The 22,478-nt window shown below is 38.3% G+C and overlaps 1 protein-coding gene across 3 annotated transcripts in view; it reads right to left on the bottom strand.

Moving 5' to 3' along the window:
- The window catches only part of SMYD3 (SET and MYND domain containing 3), a 294,583-nt gene that overhangs the window by 47,937 nt on the left and 224,168 nt on the right, over window positions 1-22,478 (bottom strand). For all 3 annotated transcript variants that reach the window (XM_034428210.3, XM_034428209.3, XM_087883014.1), the window contains exons 7-8: window positions 19,736-19,838; window positions 16,852-16,962 (exon numbers count right to left, since the gene is read on the bottom strand). In XM_034428210.3, coding sequence (XP_034284101.3) covers window positions 16,852-16,962; window positions 19,736-19,838 — 214 coding nt within the window. The remainder of the gene's footprint in view (window positions 1-16,851; window positions 16,963-19,735; window positions 19,839-22,478) is intronic.

Consider the following 22,478-nt stretch of genomic DNA (forward strand, 5'->3'; position numbering starts at 1 on the left):
GTAATAGTCTCTCCCTCCCTCCCTCCCTCTCTCTCTCCCCCCCCCCCTGAAAGACAGAGAGAGATTGGGAGAGATGCATATGTCTGACATGTGCATGTGTCCTTAAGTAAGCTGCTTGACCTTTTCCGCCAGCCTTTAATTGTTAAATAGCAAGATAACCATTTTCATTTTAATAGAAGTGTTACTACATGCTCTAAATACTAATAGGCTGCTATCTGTGACATTGCTATTATATGACTAGGACATAAATAATAACTATTTGGAATCTCATATTACATCCACAATGCAAAAGTTAATTAAGAATTTTAAAGCATGTGGTCACGGAAAGAAGAAAACACTAACCAGTTACTGAGGGTCTAGGGTATTTTTGTTGCTTTATCATTTTTATATGACATAACCTTGATCAATAAACAAGAGGTGGAGAGCCTCTGAGCCTCATCGCTAATCTCTTTAAAATGAATACATGACTAAAGCTTTATCCAGATATTATTAGCATGTAACAGATTTCAGACAACTGTCTCGTCTGTCAGTGAAAAGATTAAAAGATTATCCATATTGACGGGAGGAAGATGTCACTCATTTATTTTATTATTTAATCTAATGTTGCAGACAGGGATATTGATCAGCTATTTTATAGATTAGAACAGGATATTATTGATTATGGCCAACCCAAAAGAGAATAAGAAATTCCTCTTTAATTTATAGATTATAATTTTAGTCCTGCTCATGCTGGCCCACCAGAAAAAACAATCTGGGTTAAACAGGTTTACTTCTATGTAGGAAGCTGCCTTCAGGAGTTGCTCTGTAGTAGGTTGCCTAGCTCTCTATTATTCTCAAGCAACTCAATAGCAGTCCAAGTTTTCCAATCTTTTTGAACTGACTCTTCCTGATAATACAAAGCATCCATTTAATCTAATTAGTTCCCTCAAGGTAAGGTCTCACTTCTAAAGACAGGTACTCATTAGTGGTTATTTAGTATTGTTATTAAGTTGCACCTCAGGCTGGACCTTAGGGCTGAAGTTCAATTCTCCCAATGTTGCCTCAGAAAGCAGGCATTGATGAGGGAAACTAATTCAGCACAGATATCTGAGCTGGCTGGTGTATTGGAGTATCAGAACCTAATGCTACAGTATGTCTGTTCAGGCCAGCATGTATTTAGCTATCAATGCTTAGTTTATTGTTTTCATTTTAGAAAACATCCTTTTCTATCTAAACATGGGCATGTACTCAATATGTTTAACATCAGAGAATCAAAATCCAATTTATTCCTGTCCCCATTATGATATCCAGATTACTATATTAATCACACACAATGACTTAACATATCCCAAGTCTTGGGATAGGGTCAGCTTGGAACCTGAAGATTGTATTGTCTGATGGACAGCAGACTCTGGGTCAGGCTTTACTGCCTTTGTTTAACATTCATTTAATCAAAAATAAATAAATGAGAAACTAGCATTCTGCAGAGTAACAGCTTTATGTATAACCTGTATTTCCAGCAATGTCTCTAGTCAGGTGCAAAAACGAGGAGCTGGGATAGAATTTTAAAAAATTATTTCATGCTACCTATGCATAAGAATCTAATCTACTAACATCAAGGCAAACTGGTGCCAAATAAGAATAAACAGACTTCAAAGGGAGGGGTGGGGGGTTGGACTTAGGTCTCTTAAAGAGGCATAGTGATTCCAAACTGATGATGTATTTGATCCCATCCTCAGGTTCAGCCTAGTCATCTCCTACATCTAGGCCTTAATTAGGCCCCAGCGGCTTTCATAAAAAATATGATGGATGACTGCAACCCAGTGCTTTCTCAAATATGTCTCAAGCATAAAATGAAGCTGTTATTCATGTAACAGTTTAGAGAAATCAAGACAATAATTTTTGGAAGTTTGGGGACATAGGGAGGAACAACCTCATGAAATTTGCTGCTAGTAAACTGGATAAATGGTGGGCAAATCCATCCTGGTTACCATTTTGTGAGATACTGAAACATGCTCTTGAAATTTGTACTGTACTCACTGGCCCAAAATGTTTGGATAGTCAGGACTGCTATCTAAGCACTTTTTGGAGCTGCCAAGTTTATCTAGGATAAACAGGAGCTGGAAATTAATTGTTGCCAAGCATGTAAAACTTTTATGGTGCTAGCAATTTTGAGAAAAACCCTGAGGCTCCATCAGAAACACAGAGGAATATAGTCTGGTTAAATCATCTATCAAGAATGTTACATTTCTTTCTAGCCTCTTGGCTTGGTGAGTAATGAAGCTCAGTTCCTCTCACTTGACCGCAAGGCTCACCTCTCACAAGAATGTTGTATTCCAAACCTATTCCAGCAGGTCAGCACAGAGAGGCTTCCAAATTGATACTGTCACACCATATCGATATAAATTCCCAGTTTCCTCTGAAACTGAACTTCGGGCAGTTTTCAGGGGTCTCATTAATTTAGGTGAACTTCAACTTGTTTTACGTGCACTGAAGGCATCCCTGTCTATTTAAGCTATTCAAAAATGCAGTGGTGAAGGAAGGAAGGAAGGAAGGAAGGAAGGAAGGAAGGAAGGAAGGAAGGAAGGAAGGAAGGAAGGAAGGAAGGAAGGAAACCAGTCAAGCAACTGAATAAGGTAAATATCCCTCACAGTCTCAGTGTCCCTCATCAAGTTCTCATTTATCAGGCAAACGCTATAAAGCCAGAATTTATGAACTACTAAAACCTAAATTTAGAAATAACTCTTTGGCTTTCAAAGTCATTTCTGACTCTAAGAAATAAAATATATTTGTTAAATAAGTCTTGCACGATTATGTTAACTGTGTGAAATGGTCAGTTTAAGATTGCCCAATTAACCAACATTATGGTATATCCATAATTACCATGTAAGCCATCTTCAGAAATCCTGCCTGGATTGAAATATTTGCAAGATTGACATGGTCTCCCACTAGATGATTCCCCTGTTCCTGTGACATTCTTGCTTTCTTGCTCATCAGGAAAGCAATAAGCATTGTGTTATCTATACTTTTTGTCTCTTACTAAAAAGCATTACACTTCTTAAAAACCCGGCATATTTCTTAACCAAAAGTAAGTTTATTATATTTGTAAACATTTTCAATACATTAATTAAGGTCTTTTCAGAAATCATTTACTCCAGGAAGGATATTGCAGGGTAGCCTTTACAAATTACTCTCTTTGCTATTTTCCAGAGAGCTGCTAACAATAGTTGCTAGGAAACAGGAATTATGTGAGTAGCTTGGTAATGTCCATTTCACAGACAGATAATGCAGAGAGCAATCTTTTGCAATTTGGAGTCTTCCAGATATAATGAGGCTGTATCCCCCAGAATTCACAGTTAACCATAGCTTTGGCCATGTGGAATATGCCAAATTGGCGAAGGTTATATTGGACTTTGCATGATCTCCCTCTAGTTCTAAAGTATTAAGAAGTAGATTAAAAGGAACAGATTTCATAATATTTCTTACACAGGATCAGTCATTATAACCATTATACTGTAAGCTAATATTAAATTGCATTTAAAGTAAACTCTCAGATATGCTGGATGCTAAATATTGCCAAGATTGCAACTTTTTATCAGTTTTAAAGCATTTAAATTTATTTGCAATAAAATGATTGTGAACAGTTGCCATAAACCTGAACTGTTGGGGACATATTATATTCAGTTTGTTTAATCACACTGATTGCTAATTTACTTCTGCATGTAGTTCAGGAAGCTGCACTGAAGGCAGGAATGGGAATTGTTACTACCTCATATACTACTTAATTAAAATTCTCAGTAACTCTGGCCAGCATGACTAATGAGAAGAGATGCTAGAAGTTCTAATTCAGCAATATTTAACCAGCACCCCATCACATTTTTAAATACCATCTATGTTTCTTCACACATATTCTGATCAATATCTAAGATTCCAGACTCCATTACCATCTGAAGCACGGCGGCTAGTGAAAAGGAAGGAGATCTTCTCAGCAGGGATTTCTACTCTGCAGAAGGCCTTTATAAGACTTCCTTCCTTCCTTCCCCTTTATTTTGTACAAACCAAGATAGTGTATACATAATGGTCTTTCATCCCTATTCTTCACACAAACTGGTGAAGTGAGTTATGCTGACAGAGTGTGATTGCCCAAAGAGAGGATTGGAAATTGTGGGTGGTACCTTAACTTGAAGTGGTACCTTAACCACTAGACCAAACTGGCTCTTATTTATTTGTTTGTTTCTTTATTTATACGCCAATCCCAGAAGGCTCTAGATAGCTAACAATTCACCAAGCCCTGACAATGTAGCATATGGATAATTGGTTTAACAACTTGCAATTAAAATTTTTCATTTTCTGGATGAGTATTTTTTTGAAAAATTGGATTTTACATCTTTTGTTTCCTATTTGTGAATCAACTTCTTCAGTCCCAGCAGAGCAAAAACTCTGCCTTATTTCCCTAACAATGTTTGAGGAAATATTGGATGGAACTAGCTCTTGTTCTTGGGAATCCTGGGAGAGGGATGGAATGTCAAGCCAGTCACCATTTTGATGAAACTCTTAGCATCCTCCAGGGAGCAGACCAGTTGAAGCTGCAACATAACACAATTTCTTTAGGTTTGGTAGGGAGAAGCTGGCAAATTTTTATCTTTCACTCAATAATGATAATGAGGATGATTGACACAGGAGAGGGGGATTAGCCTGGACAGCCAGTTGGAGAGTCCTGAAGGAAGGTTGGCGGCTTCGAAAACAAAAGTTTGTATGGGAAAGTATACTCCAACAAAATTTCTTATACACATTTTTCCATTGAAGAGAGGCTTTCTTAACGATTATTACTGATGACAAAAATACAATCATTAAGGAAAAATGCAATGTAGATCTCTCCTCACTGGCAGTTTCACAATAAGAATGGCTTTAACAGCTAGCAATAGATTTAAAGATCGGTGCATTCAATAAATATGCAAATAAAAGTCTGTCTTTCTGCCTATTGCCATATTTGATATATTTATACTTCAGTTTTCCTCCATTCACATGGCCTCCTGTCCAGAACTCATGTGTTCCAGAACTGCTTCAGCTATGATTTTTTGTTTTTGGTTTCTAAAATTTTGCATTATCTCCTGTCTTAACTGATTCCTGAGCTATTATGCTAATTACTGTTCATCACTGATGTGTTTCATTAGTATATTAGTGATTCTTTTTTGATTAGGCTTGTTTTATTCTTTCCTTAAAAATAAAAGATACAGAAAATGATTAAAAGAAATATAATACAGGTATTGCAACGGAGGCCCAATAATCAGCAATAGTTTTGCAATAGTTTGGAGGTTTTTGCATTTTCTTCACAGAAACAATAAACCTGAAGGGTGGGCTAAAATAGATGAAGCTTGATCTATATTATTACATTTCAGACTGCAAGCATAATTTGGTGGCACTCACATGAGACCACAAAGTTATATAATTTCAGACTAATGAACTTACTAGCCTGTCAACCGCTACAGAATGTGACAGGTAAGGGGGAGGTTTTTCCTACATATGAATGCAATGATTTCTTATCTGACAAGAGGGGTGGTTTCCTAATGTGATTTGGATGATTTATCCCTTTTATGAAAGACAATCCCATAATGCTGTGGAACCTAAGTATCTAATGGTCTAACTGTAGAGAAAACAGTATTCCTTTACAGGCTTAGAGTTATTTTTTTTCCCCATTAATGGTATTTACAAAAAAGAGCAATGAGAGAAAACTCAAATTAATGTTCTGTAACTCTTTAGTTGATAAGCTGCACAACCAAAGTATCAGAACTTCTGATCCACAACTGTCCTCATGGCAAATGTTGGGGAGAAGGAGAAAATAAAAACTGCAGTAATCACAAAAATGTTTTAAAATCTGTGGGATTTCTATTTTAGTAAGATATAAATCAAGCATTGTGACAGTTACTCAAAGATCATAGTTCTCATAGAATGATATCTTTTTATTGTTAAGTTGAAAACTAGGATAAAATGTGTTGCTTTAATTTTGTGAATATTTTTGTAATCGGATTAGATCTGTCCATCATCTATCTATCTATCTATCTATCTATCTATCTATCTATCTATCTATCTATCTACCGTGTTTCCCTGAAAATAAGACCATATCTTATATTTTTTTTGAACCCTGAAATAAGCACTTGGCCTTATTGCCATGCGCTCAAAAGTCCGATTGGGCTTATTATCAGGTGATGTCTTATTTTGGAGGAAACCGAATATCTATCTATCTATCTATCTATCTATCTATCTATCTATCTATCTATGCATGCTGCATGTATGTATGAATGCATGCATACTACTGTTCACCAAGCAACCCTGGATGGCTCACATAGAATAACAAGATATACAATATCAGTAAAAAAATATTGAGCTGGAATACACTGGACAGATTCAAGCAACATCCTGCCCAGTGCTGGGGGAAGGAATCAGCTCTTTGAAACTTGCTGGGACCATCTGGATCTACAGGAGTAGTTCTACAAAGCAGGCATATTGACATGTTTCCTGGATTCCATAAAATGACATGTTATTTATTTTATTTATTTATTTATTTATTTATTTTATTTTTCAATTTATATACTGCCCTTCTCCCTGAGGACTCAGGGCGGTGCACAGCCAGAATTAAAAACATGAAATACAAATATTAAAAACAATTAAAATCTATATAAATTTGGCCCAAAATTTAAAAAAACCACAAACCAATTAAACATTTAAAAATTTTAAAAAATTTCTTCCTAAGCCAGCCCGGCTTGCTGGAAAAAGTGGGTTTTAAGGGCACAGCGGAAGGCACTGAGGTCTTGGATTCTCCTTATCTCTGGGGGCAGCTGATTCCAGAGGGTAGGTGCCCCCACAGAGAAGGCTCTCCCCCTGGGGGTCACCAGCCTACATTGTTTGGCTGACGGCACCCTGAGGAGGCCCTCTCTGTGGGAGCGCACGGGTCGCTGGGAGGTCGTCAGTAGCAGCAGGCGGTCTCGAAGATAGCTAGGCCCTATGCCATGGAGCGCTTTAAAGGTGATAACCAACACCTTGAAGCGCACCCAGAAGACCACCGGGAGCCAGTGCAGCTCGCGCAGGAGCGGTGTTACATGGGAGTGCCATGCTGCTCCCATCACTACCCGCGCTGCTGCGTTCTGGACCAGCTGGAGCCTCCGGGTGCCCCTCAAGGGGAGCCCCATGTAGAGAGCATTGCAGTAGTCAAGGCGAGAGGTGACGAGGGCGTGAGTGACTGTGCACAGTGAATCCCGATCAAGAAAGGGCCGCAACTGGCGAATCAGGCGAACCTAATAAAAGGTCCCCCTGGTTACAGCTGTCAGATGTTCCTCCAAGGACAGCTGCATATCCAGGAGGACTCCCAGATTGCGAACCCTTTCTGTGGGGGCCAAGGACTCGCCCCCAATAGTCAGTGATGGAGTCAACTGACTATATCGGGATGCCGGGAGCCACAGCCACTCAGTCTTGGAAGGGTTGAGCTTGAGCCTGTTCCTCCCCATCCAGATCCGCACAGCCTCCAGGCACTGAGACATCACTTCAAGGGCATCGTTGGGGTGGCCTGGGGTGGAGATGTACAGCTGGGTGTCATCAGCGTACTGATGGTATCTCACCCCACGGTGAGTACTGGTGGTATCTCACAGCCACGGATGATCTCGCCCAGCGGCTTCACATAAATGTTGAACAGAAGGGGCGAGAGGACCGATCCCTGCGGCACTCCACAGACGAGAGGCCTCGAGGTCGACCTCTGCCCCCCTGCCAACACAAACTGCGACCGGTCGGAGAGAAAGGAGGAGAACCACCGCAATACGGTGCCTCCCACCCCCAACTCTTCCAGACGGTGCAGCATGATACCATGGTCGATGGTATCAAAAGCCGCTGAGAGGTCTAACAGGACCAGAACAGAGGAGCAACCCCTGTCCCGAGCCCTCCAGAGATCATCAACCAATGCGACCAATGCCGTTTCTGTGCTGTGCCCAGACCTGAAACCCGACTGGAACGGATCTAGATAAGATGTTTCCTCCAGGAATTGTGGAAACTGTCGCGCAACCACACTCTCAACAACCTTCGCCATGAAGCGAAGGTTGGAGACAGGACGATAGTTGGCCAATATTGCCGGATCCAGGGACGGCTTCTTGAGGAGAGACCTCACCACCGCCTCTTTCAAGGTAGCGGGGAAGTAACCCTCACTCAACGAAGCGTTGATAACACCCTGGAGCCAGCCTCGTGTAACCTCCTGGGAAGCCAGTACCAACCAGGAGGGACACGGGTCCAATAAACATGTGGCCGTACTAAGTCTCCCCAAAATCCTGTCCACATCATCGGGAGTCACAGCATCAAACTCCTCCCAGATAACATTCTCAAGACTATTCCTCGTCACCCTGCCCTGATCTACCCAGTCAGAGTCCAAATCCCCCCGGATCTGAGCGATTTTGTCATACAGGTATTGTCCGAAATCCTCCGCCCTGCCTTCCAGGGGATCCTAGTTATGAATCCATAACTATGTTATTTAATTATGTTATTATGTTATTTAAAGTGATCTTGAACATGCCAGTCTTGGTCATTCTAATTTTAGCATAAAAATCCTAGATCAACAATTTGGCAGTGATAAATCTATATAGGGTACTTTACAGTCTTCAAATTGAGTGTCTGGTGGATGATTTTGGTGGGTTTTGCCAATTTACTATAAACAGTCTATCGTGTTTTATCTTTTATGGGTAGTCCTTGACTTACAACTGTAATGGAGTCTAGAACTTCCATCGTAAGTCATGATGGTTCTAAATCAAGGTATTCACGTAATCAAATCCTATTTTATGACTTTTTTGCAGTGATCCTTAAGTGAATGCCACATTTGTTAAGTGAAAGCAGTGGTCATTAAGCCAATGCTGTTAAGCAAATCAGTGTATTCCTATTGGCATTTTTTTTTGCCAGCAAATAGCCCAAAAAACCAGAAACCCTCAAAAAATGTAGTAAATTGTAGTTGTGCTGCAACCAGCTGTAAAGATAAGCCAGTTGCCAAGCTCCCAAAATATGGTCATGTGACTAGGAGCATGTGTGCAACTGTTGGAATTCTGGAACCAAGTAGCTTTTGTGGGGTCTATTCAAATGATTGCTAAGCTACTGTTTGTTGAGCAAGGATGAACTATACATTTGATGGTAGTCTTTGGTTGCCATGTTGATGTGATTGATTCTTATGTTCTAAACTTACTGTAAAGAGTCTAGAGCTATGTCAGACTGTGGAGAGCCAGTTCTAGCCTAGGCTAGTTGTGGATCTAGGATCTAGTTTAGTTGTGCCTTGGGCATGAAAAACTGGCTGGATGACTTTGGGCCAGTCACTCTCTCTCAGCCCAACTTACTTTCCCATTTTTCTGGGGAAAATAAGAGGTGAAAGGAGTGTGAGCTATGTTCACAGTCTTGATTTTTTAATAAAAATAATAAAGGTGAGGTAAAAACAAAATCTGAAAAATTGTGGACATCTGGACATCCCAGAACAATTCATTGTCCTCATACAAAACCTATACATAGGACTGGAAGTTGTTGTCTGGATAGAATATGGCAAAACAGACTGGCTTCAGATTGGCAAAAGAGAGAGACTGTATACTTGTTCCTATGCTGAATGTATATCAAGTACATTCAACCTATATGCTGAATGTATATCAAGTACATTCAACCTATATGCTGAATGTATATCAAGAAAGGGTGGGCTGAAGTAAATGGATGGTAGTTTTAAAATTGGAGGAAAAAATAGCAATAACCTGTTTTATGCTGATACCTAAAAATGAAAATGTACTGCAACTTCTATTAATGAAAGTCAAAGAGTATAGTGAAAAAATTGGATTAAGATTAAAAATATATGTCAATACCAAGGTAATGACAGTAGTTATAGTAACCTGACAATGAAAATACTAAAATGTTACTTAGCTTCTGTATTATGATCAGCAGTAAAGGAATAGGCAGTCAAGAAATACATCATAAACCAACACTTGGTATGGGGATAATGAAGGCCTTGGAAAAGATATTTAGATACTGTACTACAATGTGTTTTTGCCTACCATGGTCAGAATCATGCAGGCAATGGTTTTCCCCATAACATTGTATGAAAGCAGCCATTGGATTTTACACAAGCAGGATAAAAAAACTTGATATTTCTGAATTTGGTGTTAGAAAAGACTCCTGTGAATATATAGTCTATAAAACAAAAATAAATCATCAAACAAATCCATGTAGACTTCTCACTCAAGCCAGAAATGGCGAAACTAAAGTTAACAGATTTTTTTTTTTACTAATTATATGAATACTTAGCTCTACTGCAAAGTCGGTAATGCTGAGAAGGGTAGCTGGAAAAAGAATGGACTTGATGGCAGTGATGATGGAAAGAACTCAAGAGTTAGGCTCTATCCATGCTGTTGCCAAGAGTTGACACTGGCTCAATGGCACATAATCAAATAATTATAAATTACTTATTAAGTGCAAGAATGAGTGGAATTGATACTGGGACTGAGTGATGGACAGTACTATTTGGATGTTTACCTTCTAAGACAATTTGAGGAAATCCACTTCTTCCACTGAGCATTTAAGTAATCACATTCTCTATGTTTTGCAATGTTTTTCTAAAACAGCTTTTCCCAATTTGAAAATGGCATTACTGACATATTGATTACAATTCCCTTCATTGATGGCAACAATTAGAATTGTGCAGTTAAGAATATTTGCAGGAATTCAAACTGAAGATGACTTTTCTTTAACAATAAGGGCTAAAGATTCTGAACAGCAGTGGTTCCTCAATCACACCATTTGTTTTCAATTGCTTAACAAAAAATTGTACCACTGTGCTTTCTCCAATATAATATTTCTAAGAAAGTTGCTCAGGATTGTGTAGTAAAAGTATTTCATCATTATTGCACAAGAACTAGTAATGCACCCAAGTTAATAATTATGGAAATAATTATAAATATGTCTTCAAATATTTTAAACCATACCATTGTAATTTTCATGAAAAAATGGTCCTAATGAATATATTAAATGCAGGTGTATCATAGTCAGAAAGCAACTATGAAAGGAAATGGTTACAAATTGATTTTTCAACAGCCACAAGTATGAATTCACTCATAATACTGTACATTACTGAGACTAGTATGTTTAATTCCAGCCTTCCCCAGAGGAGAGGAGGCAGCTGGTTGAAAAACAAAAATAAATCTATTTATCATTGTAGAGAAGAGTTCAGGCCTAAGATATTGTATACAGACAAAATAACTGACGGCTTTATGAAATCCATAGTCCATGGAGTACTATTCTGTAGGAAGAAATTGTTTTAAATGTTTTAATGACATTCTGTAGTTGCCCACAGAGGGCATACAACAGGTGAGCACAGGAGACTAAGATATCACGAAAAGAGATAATCAAGGACTATAAAGAGAATTTGTCTGGGGAAAAGAATACGATACAGAATTTCACTAGAAGCTTGGTATTTTGTCAGTATACTTAGGCTGCAGTATCCCAAGTATACAATACATTGCATTTATATTCTAGCTGGTGGGATGTGGGCAACAGTATGTTTTCTTGCAGGATAGTCATGAATCTTAGAAAATATAGAATAGTAAAACTATATTTAAGATAAAACTGGGCTTTGGTTGAACTTTTGGCATATTAACCAAAATATTTTATTGAATTAATATTACAGTGTGGAAATGAATAAGACTGGTGACTTCCCTTATCTTATATGAAAACTCAGTTGATCAAAGACATAATATGTACTGGGGTCAATATTCATTTGTTGATGATCAGAATGTATGGAAAACTGTGACTTACATGTAAGTGGAATTAATGAATGAAATAAAGAAAAAAAAAATACCCTGTGAGCTTGTAGAACTGAAATAAAGGGGAAGGATGTAGTAAAGTTGAAAGAAAACAATCTGATTCATTCAATGGAGTTACGCAATACAGGGAAGCGAAGGTATAAGCTTATTTATTTGTGCTATTTTTATATTGCACAAAAACTCTGATTCCAGGAAGCGTAAATATGAAAGAGCTAACGGTCAGAAAATATGAATTGATATTATCATGGAATGGGTTGTGACCTTGGGACACAGGAGGAAGAGCCACACAGTCTAGACCAGCAGTCACCAACTGGTGGTATGTGGACCACTGGTGGTCTGCGAGAACATTTTGGTGGTCTGCAGAAAAATTATTTATATTGCACTAAATCAGGGGTCCTCAAACTACAGCCCCTGGGACAGATATGTACAATGAATGTTTGTGTTGCTGCAGAGAGTCTCCCCCTTCAGGGTCTTTTTGTGTAGATCGGAGGGAGACAGAAATTCCGACTTGGGGTCTGCTTCGGCCTCCTGGTGCAAGGCTTTGGGCAAAGGCTGGAAGGAAGCGCCACTGGTGGCAAAGAACCGGAGGGCCTTTTTCCAATGGACAGCCTGAAACTGGCTGACCATCTCAGCCCGCTGAGCCCCCAGGCACTGGCACCTGGCCTTGCACTCCTGCAGGTCTTCTCTCTGCTTGGAAAGCCTATGCTCGTAGTCCTCAGTGAGGTGCTTCTGCTGAGCCTCCTTCTCGGCCAGATCCAATTTGAACTGAGCCAGCTGTTTTGCCAACTCTTTCTCATGGTGGCTGCTTAGCTCCAACAACTGCTTCCTGTAGGGGCCTAAGGAGCCCAGGTGGGGAGGCGAGGAGTGGCTGAGAGGGGAGGGGTGAGTACAGGCTGGCAAGGCGCCCCTCGACATGAGTGACATTGAGTTGGCCACGCCCACCCAGTCACATGACCACCTACCCACGCCCACCAAACCAGTCATTAGGCAGCTCATATTAGTGGTCCACGGGATTAAAAATTATGAATTTAGTGGTCCCTGAGGTCCGAAAGGTTGGGGACCCCTGGTCTAGACAACTATTATGCAAAATATATTTCAGTCCACAGAAGAAAAAGGAGTATGGGATGCATCTCAGAAGGGATCCTCCCCTAATTTTCTAGAAAATAAAAGTAAGAGAGGGGAGTGATGCTTTCAGACTTACAGGTTTCTGTTATTGTAACTTTACAATAAAGATAGTTTAGTACTCTTGGTTTGTACCTCTTTTTTTGACTAACCTCCATGTTCAGAAGGGCTGAACTTCTGTATCAGGGGTCTCAAATTCAATTTCATTGAGGGCTGCATCAGGGTTGTGTTTGACCTTGGCGGTGTGGGTGGCGGCGGCCAGGGTGGGCTTGGCCAGCTCAACGTCACTTGTGTCAGAGGCACCTGTGGTGGCCCAGGTGGGGCTGGGAAATCCTCCTGCAGCCCTCTGCCAGCAAAAATGGAGCTCAGGAGGCCACATGCGGCTCTCCCAGGCTCTGTTTTTGGCTGCGACGGCCTCCTCCAGCCTCTGCCAGCGAAAACAGAGCCTGGGAGGGTCCTTTGCTGTTTCCAGGGCGGCCCCGTTGGCCAGATCTAAGCACCCAGTGGGCCGGATCTGGACTTCAGGCCTTGAGTTTGACACCCCTGTTCTATACTGTTCTGGGCATATATGAAAAAAGGACTCAGTTAGATGATGATAGTTGCATGTTATATTCCAATGATTAATGTCAATGAAATAACCAAGGATGAGTTTTGGAAGAAAAAGTAAAATATTCTGAATAAATATAATCCAAAGGAAAAAAATCTATGGTTAGCAAATAATTCAACATTACAAGACTATTGAGATAAGAAAAGAATAAATGGATGATTAATGAATGTGGACAGAATACAATGCGAATGACCAATAGAAAAATACGTAAAACTTATTTTATCACAGAGAAAAAAAGGATTAAATCTCAAAATAAAAGTGACAGAAGAAAAATGAGTAGAAATCTAACACTAAGAAAGTTGTGTTAGATTGAGTTAATGAGATCCCCCAAAAGAGAGAATTTTGAACAAAAGGAACTGCATGAAACAGTATATGGACAAATGAAAGCAAGGACTGCAAAAATAATGAGGTCTTATGAATGGTATTTCCTTTCCTTTCCCTTTCTTTTGTTTGCAACTTTTTATTCGTTCTATGAACTTTGTTTAATGTTGCTTACTCTAAAGCATAAGGGGTATATATGTATGTATATCAAGTTGATTAGCAGTGCAGATTACAGAAATACTTTCAGGCAACTGAATAAAAGAGATATGTAACTACTAAAGAAAAGTAGATATTAGTTGAGGTTAAACTTGTCTAAGTTCTGAACAACAATGGCACTGAACCTATGCTCCTTAATAATTGGTAAAGCAGTATTACTAAAGTTTTACTAAAGTTTGCAAAACATCTTGTAGTTGTACTAGATTCAGGATAGTTTATCTCTAGATAAGTTTAAGTTTTCTTTGTAGACAGAGAAGATACACATTGAGAAGTGAGTCTGGAAGATAAATTAGAAGACTGTTTACTTTTCATTAAATGAAAATGTACCTTGTGTTAATAAATGTAATGTGAGTAACTTCCAGGAATGGCTTTTCAACTTTCTTTATCTGATCAAGTGGGGATTAAAAAATAAGGATCCCTAAAATTCAACAACACAATCACTAACAGAATTAAAATTTTCTTCCAAATTAGCCCTTAGCCTAGGGCTAAAATCTATCGTCTATGTGCACCATGTCTCAGAATAGTCTTTGTTCAATATTAGGCACAATTTGCAGTGCTTCCCTCCAAAATGGGTCCAGAAATTATGGGAATTCAGATGATAATTTTTACAAGTTAAGGAAGGAAAAACATAACAGGTGCACATGGCTCTTGGACTGGTAACAATCAGGGGCATTTGCCTGGAAGCAACCATGATGATAATTAAAAAACAGTTTAAAAATGCATAAGATATTCTTGGCAGTTCCTCATCTGAAGAAGAGCAAGAGATGAAGGAAGTCCATAAAACCTTGTTAGAATCACAACTTTCAGGTAGAGAAGAGTCTAGGCCAAGAAACATTACAGACAATGCAATAGGAATCTCCTATTCTTTGTCATTTTCTTAACACAAAAAAACACATGAAACTGTGGAGGATATGAATAAAAGTTTGAGGATGCCATAAACAAAGACTTAGTAGGATTAGGGACTATGCCACAACATTGTAAATTTTTCAAGCGCTGGAAATAAAAACTTCCTTTATTAAATTGGGCAGTATAAACCCTACTGTGAATTTTCATACCTTGTAAAATTCTCATCAGAATTTTCTGGCTTGGTCTTTCAGATCATTGAGTATTAGTTTCTGTAATATTTTACTCTGAAGATCAGACATGATTGCTTTCCTGGCTTTTGACCAATTGCTTTTGTCTTGGACAGACTACTGATTATTAGTTTGGAGATAGAAACAGGAGACGCAATGTGTCAAAAGTGGGAGATTTGTTCACGGAGCAGAACTAATAACAGAGAAAATGCAGTACTCTGTGAATATTACCCAGTCAGTGGTAATGTACTTCATGCATCTTTTTAAAATGCATTTGCATATGTCAAAAATACTACACCATACTTTTTAAATATTGACTTTTTCCATTTTGATTTAATATGACTACAGGATTATTGTATAACTACAAACATCTTCAAACAACTGAGAAATAATTCAAGGATTTCAATCAGAATGGAGCTAAAAGGGACCTTGGAGATCACTAGTCCAACCCCTTGCTCAAGCAGGAGACCCTACTATTTCAGACAAGTGAGTGTCCAGTCCCTCCTTAAAAATCTCCAGTGATGAAGCACCTACAACTTCTGATGGCAAGCTGTTCCACTGGTTAATTGTCCTCACTGTTAGGAAGTTTCTCCTTAGTTCCAGGTTGCTTCTCTCCTTGATTAATTTCCATCCATTGTTTCATTTAAAGATAAATATGCACATAGTTTTTTTCAACTCATGATTTCATTTCTTTTTCTCAAGTAAAAGGAAGGATTCAATGTATTGATGTCATCATCATCATCATCATCAAAACTATCTTAACTGTGGCTGTTCCACGAGATTATACTCAAACTCTCTTAACATGTCAAATAGACAAGAAGTTTAACAATTTCAAACGACGACAATAGAAAAAAATGTAAACAACAATGGGATCAACATGCAGATATAAAACAAAAATATTAATCAAATCGTTAATTCTTGAATAAAATTGTACAAATTAACTCACTTAAGCCAATTTGATTAAAGCCTCTCAGAATGACTGATGAGACAGTATACAATGGAATATTCATGAACAGCATTTTAAAAAGGCACGAGTGGCTATTGGAAGGAGAAAGAATATACATCCAAGCAAATACAAAAATGCTTTATAGCATTTTATAACATATAAATGCTTATATATTAAGAGCTGCGGTGGCGCAGTGGTTATAATGCAGTACTACAGGCTACTTCTGCTGATCACCAGCTGCCAGCAGTTTGGCAGATCAATTCCCATTAGGCTCAAGGTTGACTCAACCTTCCATCCTTCCGAGGTCGATAAAACGAGGAACCAGATTGCTGGGGGCAATATGCTGACTCTGTAAACTGCTGAGAGAGGGCTGTAAAGTACTGTGAAGCGGTATATAAGTCTAAGTGCTATTGCTATTGCTATAGATTATGTAGCACTTCTAGATTCTGTGTTTTTATGAATAAGCAAGTTGGGTTAAGAAAAATGTATAACTGTTTGCTCTTACATCGTGAAAGAACCAGAAGCAACCAATAAGAGCAAAACTCTTTAAAAAGATCGGAAGAAAGGATAGGAATAAAGAACTCTGGTTCCAAAATATAATAAAATTCCAATACACCTAAGAAAAAGTGATGAAATAAAAGAATTCCTAGAGCATCCTTTAAAAAATTCTCATTATTTTGTTCCTTTTATTGTTTGTTTCAAGCTATCTCTACTCTCAGCACAAGTATTGCCCCATATTACCTGGTCAAAAGACAAATTTAGCTGACTCACCTTGCTTTGTGTGGAGCACATGACGCAATCACATTCAAAACAATACTGACGCTTCAGATTCTGCTGACGTTCCGGAGTGGGCATTACAGTTTCAGTGTAACTGATGGTGAGCTGCATGTGACAAAGACCAGAAAGACTTATATTTTGACAAAGAATGCATGTTATACTTATGCAGCCATTGGAATAGCAACAACAAGATCCCCCCCCCCCAGGTTAAAATACTGGGTAATCATCTAAGAAGGACAGCAGAACATTTTTTCAACATTACATTAGAAAATAGGTAATCATTTAAAACCGTAAACAATTTATATGGGCATAATTAATAATTCTATATTGAAGCAAATTTCCAGTGAAGACTATAGAGTCAGGGAGAATTACTGGACTTCAACTCAGAGACTGAGAGATGACTTCTGGAACATATATATGTAATACAAGAAAAATCAAGCATGTTCAATGGGGCAAGTGTCTAATTAGAACCAGAAAGATAAAGGATGGCTCAAATATCTTTTCACCTATATAGAACTATGTCCATTGCTGACTGTCAAACTAAACTAACTCATAATGAGCTGTAAACACAAAATGAGTTGCAAAGTCCATGCTTATCTTTAGTTTATACTTGGTCCATTATTATATGCATCTTGAGTCTTACACTTATTTCACTTTTCCTCTTCTGGTGCATCTGTAAGGACATTGGAAACTTTTACTTCCTTTCTACTAACCTTCATGTTTAACCTCAACTGTGATAAAGGTTAACAAAAGGTTGTGCACATTTAGTTGTGAATAACATGTAGAATTCTGAAAAATGCAAAATTTAGAGTGTTTGTAAGTATATATGTATTCCGATTATTCTATATATTTGGTAGGTGCCAATGCAAAATGAATATATTCTCCATCTTTCCCAAATGACAATTAAACACAGATTCCTGAGATTTGGACACAACACTAAACCATGGGTGGGTAAAAATGCTTTTAGTCACCATTGTTATACTGTAGGAGAATACCCAAGTCTTATTCACCTAATGATAACCTACAGGTTAGTTTTATATTCAAATGAACTCAGAGATGAAGAAATACATTTTATGTTAATGATATCTCATTGCATTCATGTGTTCTATTTTTTTAATGATTTATTTATTGGTTTAAATTATTTACAGCGCTGCCCATCTCATAACAGGATGGTGCAAGGTTTAAATAAGTACAACATTTGAATAAAACTTTACCTAACACTAGTGATTTGTGACTACCCAGCATAACACTCTAGATCAGAACGGGCTGTCAACAATCCCTGAAGCATGAACTATTGGGGCCACATTTTGGGCATGGAATAGCTACTACTGAGTAGAGCCAGAGGTAACTCTTTATTCAGTTAGTTGCTGATGGCAAAACAGATTACTTTGAGCATGGAGGTTCGTACTCCAAGATTGTGGGCTGGCTTCCAAACGTTTCATTACAAGGCTAGGTAACATCTTCAATTGAGTTTAGGGGATTACTAAATCCCCTAAATCCCCTACTTTTGCCAGAGGACTGAATATATTATGAGAAAAATCTTCCCTAATTAGGCTGAAGACCAAATGCTTCTGAGGTCACAGCTTGCCCACTCTGTTATAGGTGAATAAATCCTGATTAAAGTTCTTGATTGTGTGCTTACAATTTAGGAAACCAACTGCTGTCATCCTTCATAAATATTTCTATTGTGAGGTCCATTTCTTGAGAAGACCAGGAATTTGAAAGTTTATTTGCAGTGCTAATAAGATTCAATTTCATAAAATATAAGGCTCCCTGTTTTTTTTTTTAATTATGGCACTTGCTAGAAAAGGGTTAATCATAAGTGGTTTGGTGGTAAACTTCTTGTTTGAGGCGATCAGCTCTGATGATTCAAAGGGACTATTCATTTAAAGGTATGAAATGTGACAAGATTTATTTAATAGGTTTTAATTCTATGCTGTTAGCTTTGAAATTCTCAAGCATTTCAGTATAATCTAATTATTTATACATATAATAATATATAAACACTATAAGCTAAAAATGCCGATATACCAGTCTTCTACCTGCTACAGGAACTGTAATCCAGCACATCAAGAGATTCCGATAAGCTGCTTTCTAAAATGAACAGAACTGCAGAACTCTAAAATCAGCAAAATTACCTGTAAATTTAATCCTATCTCCCAGTAACCAATGTTTTCTGTCCCTACATTACATTCTTTGCCTCTTTTCCCTCTTGCCAAAGCTAACACTGGAGAGGAATATAGAAAAAAAGGCAAGGGGGAAAAAATGAAGTTTTATGCTGCTGCTGGACTAAAGTGGTATAATTGTTTCGGTGTAATTTGGATTAGATTTGAAACTCAAGGAGCCTCTTAATTAGAAACAGGCTGTCAGATAACACACACACACACACACACACACACACACACACACACACACACACAAAAGGAGAGAAACAGACACTATTTTCTATTTTGTTCATAAATTCAGATAATTCGATATGGCCATCTTAAAAAAAGGAAAAGAAAATGGTATGAAGAATTCTCTGACAAAAACACAAATCGTTTAGAAGGGTAATTCTTTTTAAATAAAACGTACGAGAAAACAACTTTTGCCTCATACGTTCCTTGCAGGAAAGGTTTACTGCTTCAGCATGGCTTTAGTCTGACAAATGCTTACAGTTGCAGTGATTTACTGCATGTTGAATTCCACCCACATGTAGTTTTTCTTTGGTTTTGTTTATAAGCAGCACTGCAATGATGAGGGCACCATACTATTCGAAGAAAAGATTTATTTTGTTATGTTTTTCCTGAAAGCTATGAAACAGAAATAACATCAATATATATTATCAAGATATTCAATCTGCAGATTCCTGGTATGGAAGAAACAACAAATTAATTACCTCTTCTCCCAATTGCATTTCCCGAATGGACCGAAGGTGGAGTTGGGGACCCTCAAAGATGACCACACAATTAGGATCACAACTGTTGTTCAACAAGGACATGCTAATTAAGAAAAAAAAATCCAGGTAAGAAATAGATATACAGGAAAGTATTTATTCTACAAATCTATCTAGCTTAGTATCTCTCAGGTTGATACTAGAAATTGAATAGGGAGGGACTCAAAGATTGATTGGTTTATGAGGTTGCCCACCTTAAATTAGTGATTCTGAGTGGATAACAATAAAGAAAAGCATAAAAGAAGCACAATAAAATTATCACAACACAATGCAGAGAGTTCTCTACATGCAGGTCTCTACTAAATAAAATTTACATTTCGATAAATTTAACTACATTTTAAATATAAATAAACTATAGAAGTTGTTAAGAAAGAATTACAATTATCTCCATCATAAAATATAAGCCACAAATCATTGTAGGTTTTTTGTTCATTCTCTATGGGTTAGAATGGGCTTGATGCCTTTTGTTTATAGATGAAAACTCCTTAATTTCATAACACATGGGTAGACCTCTACAACAAAGAGTGTAAGGCAGGGCTTTCAAACTCCTGGCCCTTGGGCTGGATGCGTCACGTGCTGGCCACACCCACGCCTGGTTTAGCAAAGGGGAAAAAGTCCCGATACGTCACGTGACGCCATTGTGATGACGTGAGTTTGACACCCCTGGTGTAAGGACTGCAAAACTATGTAGGACAAACAGATGGAAGATTAGCAGCACATCCGTGAACATCAACTAGCTGTCAGAAGACATGATGGAAACTTCTTAATTTCACAACACGTGGACAGGCTGAACTGTGGTTTCAACTGGGAAACTGTGACTATCCTAGATCAAGCCAAGTTCAAAAATGCAAGAGCCTGGCACTCTGACAAACTGGCTAACAATAGGCACATAGACATAAATAACTTCTATACACCATTAAAAAAAAAAACAATCAACAAACCAAAAGTACCAGAACCCCTTGCCATCAATTAATACCCAGATAAGCAGGGATTAACACCAACATCAACATTAGACCAACAATTAAGAAACAAACAATATCCCAATCAAGGAACTGCCAAAGCTAACAATAAACAGCCGAACCAAAGAATCAACAAGACCACTCCCAGTTACAATGACAGGGCAGAGCACTAGAATATAACATGTGAGCAAAACCCCACTCCTGACTAGTACGGATGAGGTTACCTAGCTTGCCTAATGAAACAGCTGCAAGAAAACAACCAAACTTAAGAGAGCATCAAGGACACCTCATTTTTTTATTTTTACAATTGAAAGTTGCCCATGGTCATTGACTGAGATGAGCAGCTATAGAAATTAGATATATAAAAAAAATAAAAACAATCAATACAAGAATAGTAAAACTAGCTGTTTGATAATGGATATTGAAATTATCTTTAAAATCTGGATCTGAATTCTAAAATGCCTGAGGGGAAAAATGTGAATAAGGGAATAGTTTTTTTCCTCCTTTCTTTCTCTGAGTGCAATTCAAAAATTTAATTTTTCCCATTGTCCTGATATCCTCATAAGACTATCAGGGTTTTACTGCCTCCACTCAAAGCCAAAAATAAGATTTCTTAGTTGTCACATTCATTTTCAACTGTCGGTAGTGATTTTGGGGAAATCCAGAAAAAGGTCGATCAGCAGCATAATAAATCCTAAGGGATTCTGGGAAAATGCATTCCAAGACATGCAATATTTCTTAGAAGAACTCAGGCATCCTGGAAAATTACAATTTCTAGGACCTCACAGGCCAGAATATTGCTGTTGCAGAATACAAGGTAGAAGGGAGGTGTTCAATGTTTATTCATCAGAATGATTCCCCCAGATAATCTCTTTTATTTGCCAGGTGCTTCATTTTGAGCTCTCTTTCTTTCTTCACATGTGTGGATCCTTCTTTACATTGCTGCTGCTCTCATTCCTAGTTTCAGCCGATAGGCCCCTATCTGCAACTCTTTCTGGTTCAGGCTATCCTGAAGTCTTTCCAAAAAGCAGAGAAAACTGTTGCTGCCTCCCATTACTACAGGAGCATGAGAAAAAGAAACAGCTATTGGATTTTTCTTGTTATCTATGAGCAGAAGCTCAACAGAGCATGAGTAGACAGTCTGGCTTCTTCATCCAGAACTCTTTATAACTGCTAAACAGTTATAAAGCTCTGCTGAACGAGCTGTAGTCATGCTCCCTGGAAATTTGTAAATTCCTGGAATAGAATACAGCTAAGCATAGGGGAAAATATGCTTTTTAATACTGCAAAGAGAGCCAGTTTGGTTTAGGGATTAAGACAACAGGCTAGAAACCAAAAGACCATGAGTTCTAGTCCAGCCTTGGATACAAAGCCAGGTGAGTGACTTGGGCCAGTTACTTTCTTTCAGCCTTAGGAAGGAGACAATAGAAAATCACTTCTAAAAAATCTTGCCAAGAAAACTCCATGGACTTGTCCAAGTAGTCGCCAAGAATTGGGCAGAAAGGGAGGGTGGGAAGGAGAGAATGTATGTCTGTGTGTATTTGAGAGAGAGAGAGAGAGAATGTGTGTGTGTGAGAGATAGGGAGGGAGGGAGAGAGAATGTATGTCTGTGTGTGTTAGAGAGAGAGAGAGAGAGAATGTGTGTGTGTGAGAGATAGAGAGGGAGGGAGGGAGGGAGAGAGAATGTATGTCTGTGTGTGTTAGAGAGAGAGAGAATGTGTGTGTGT

This window comes from Pantherophis guttatus, chromosome 1 (genome assembly GCF_059756535.1).
Source record: "Pantherophis guttatus breed Tessera chromosome 1, ASM5975653v1, whole genome shotgun sequence".
Taxonomy (NCBI): Eukaryota; Metazoa; Chordata; class Lepidosauria; order Squamata; family Colubridae; genus Pantherophis; species Pantherophis guttatus.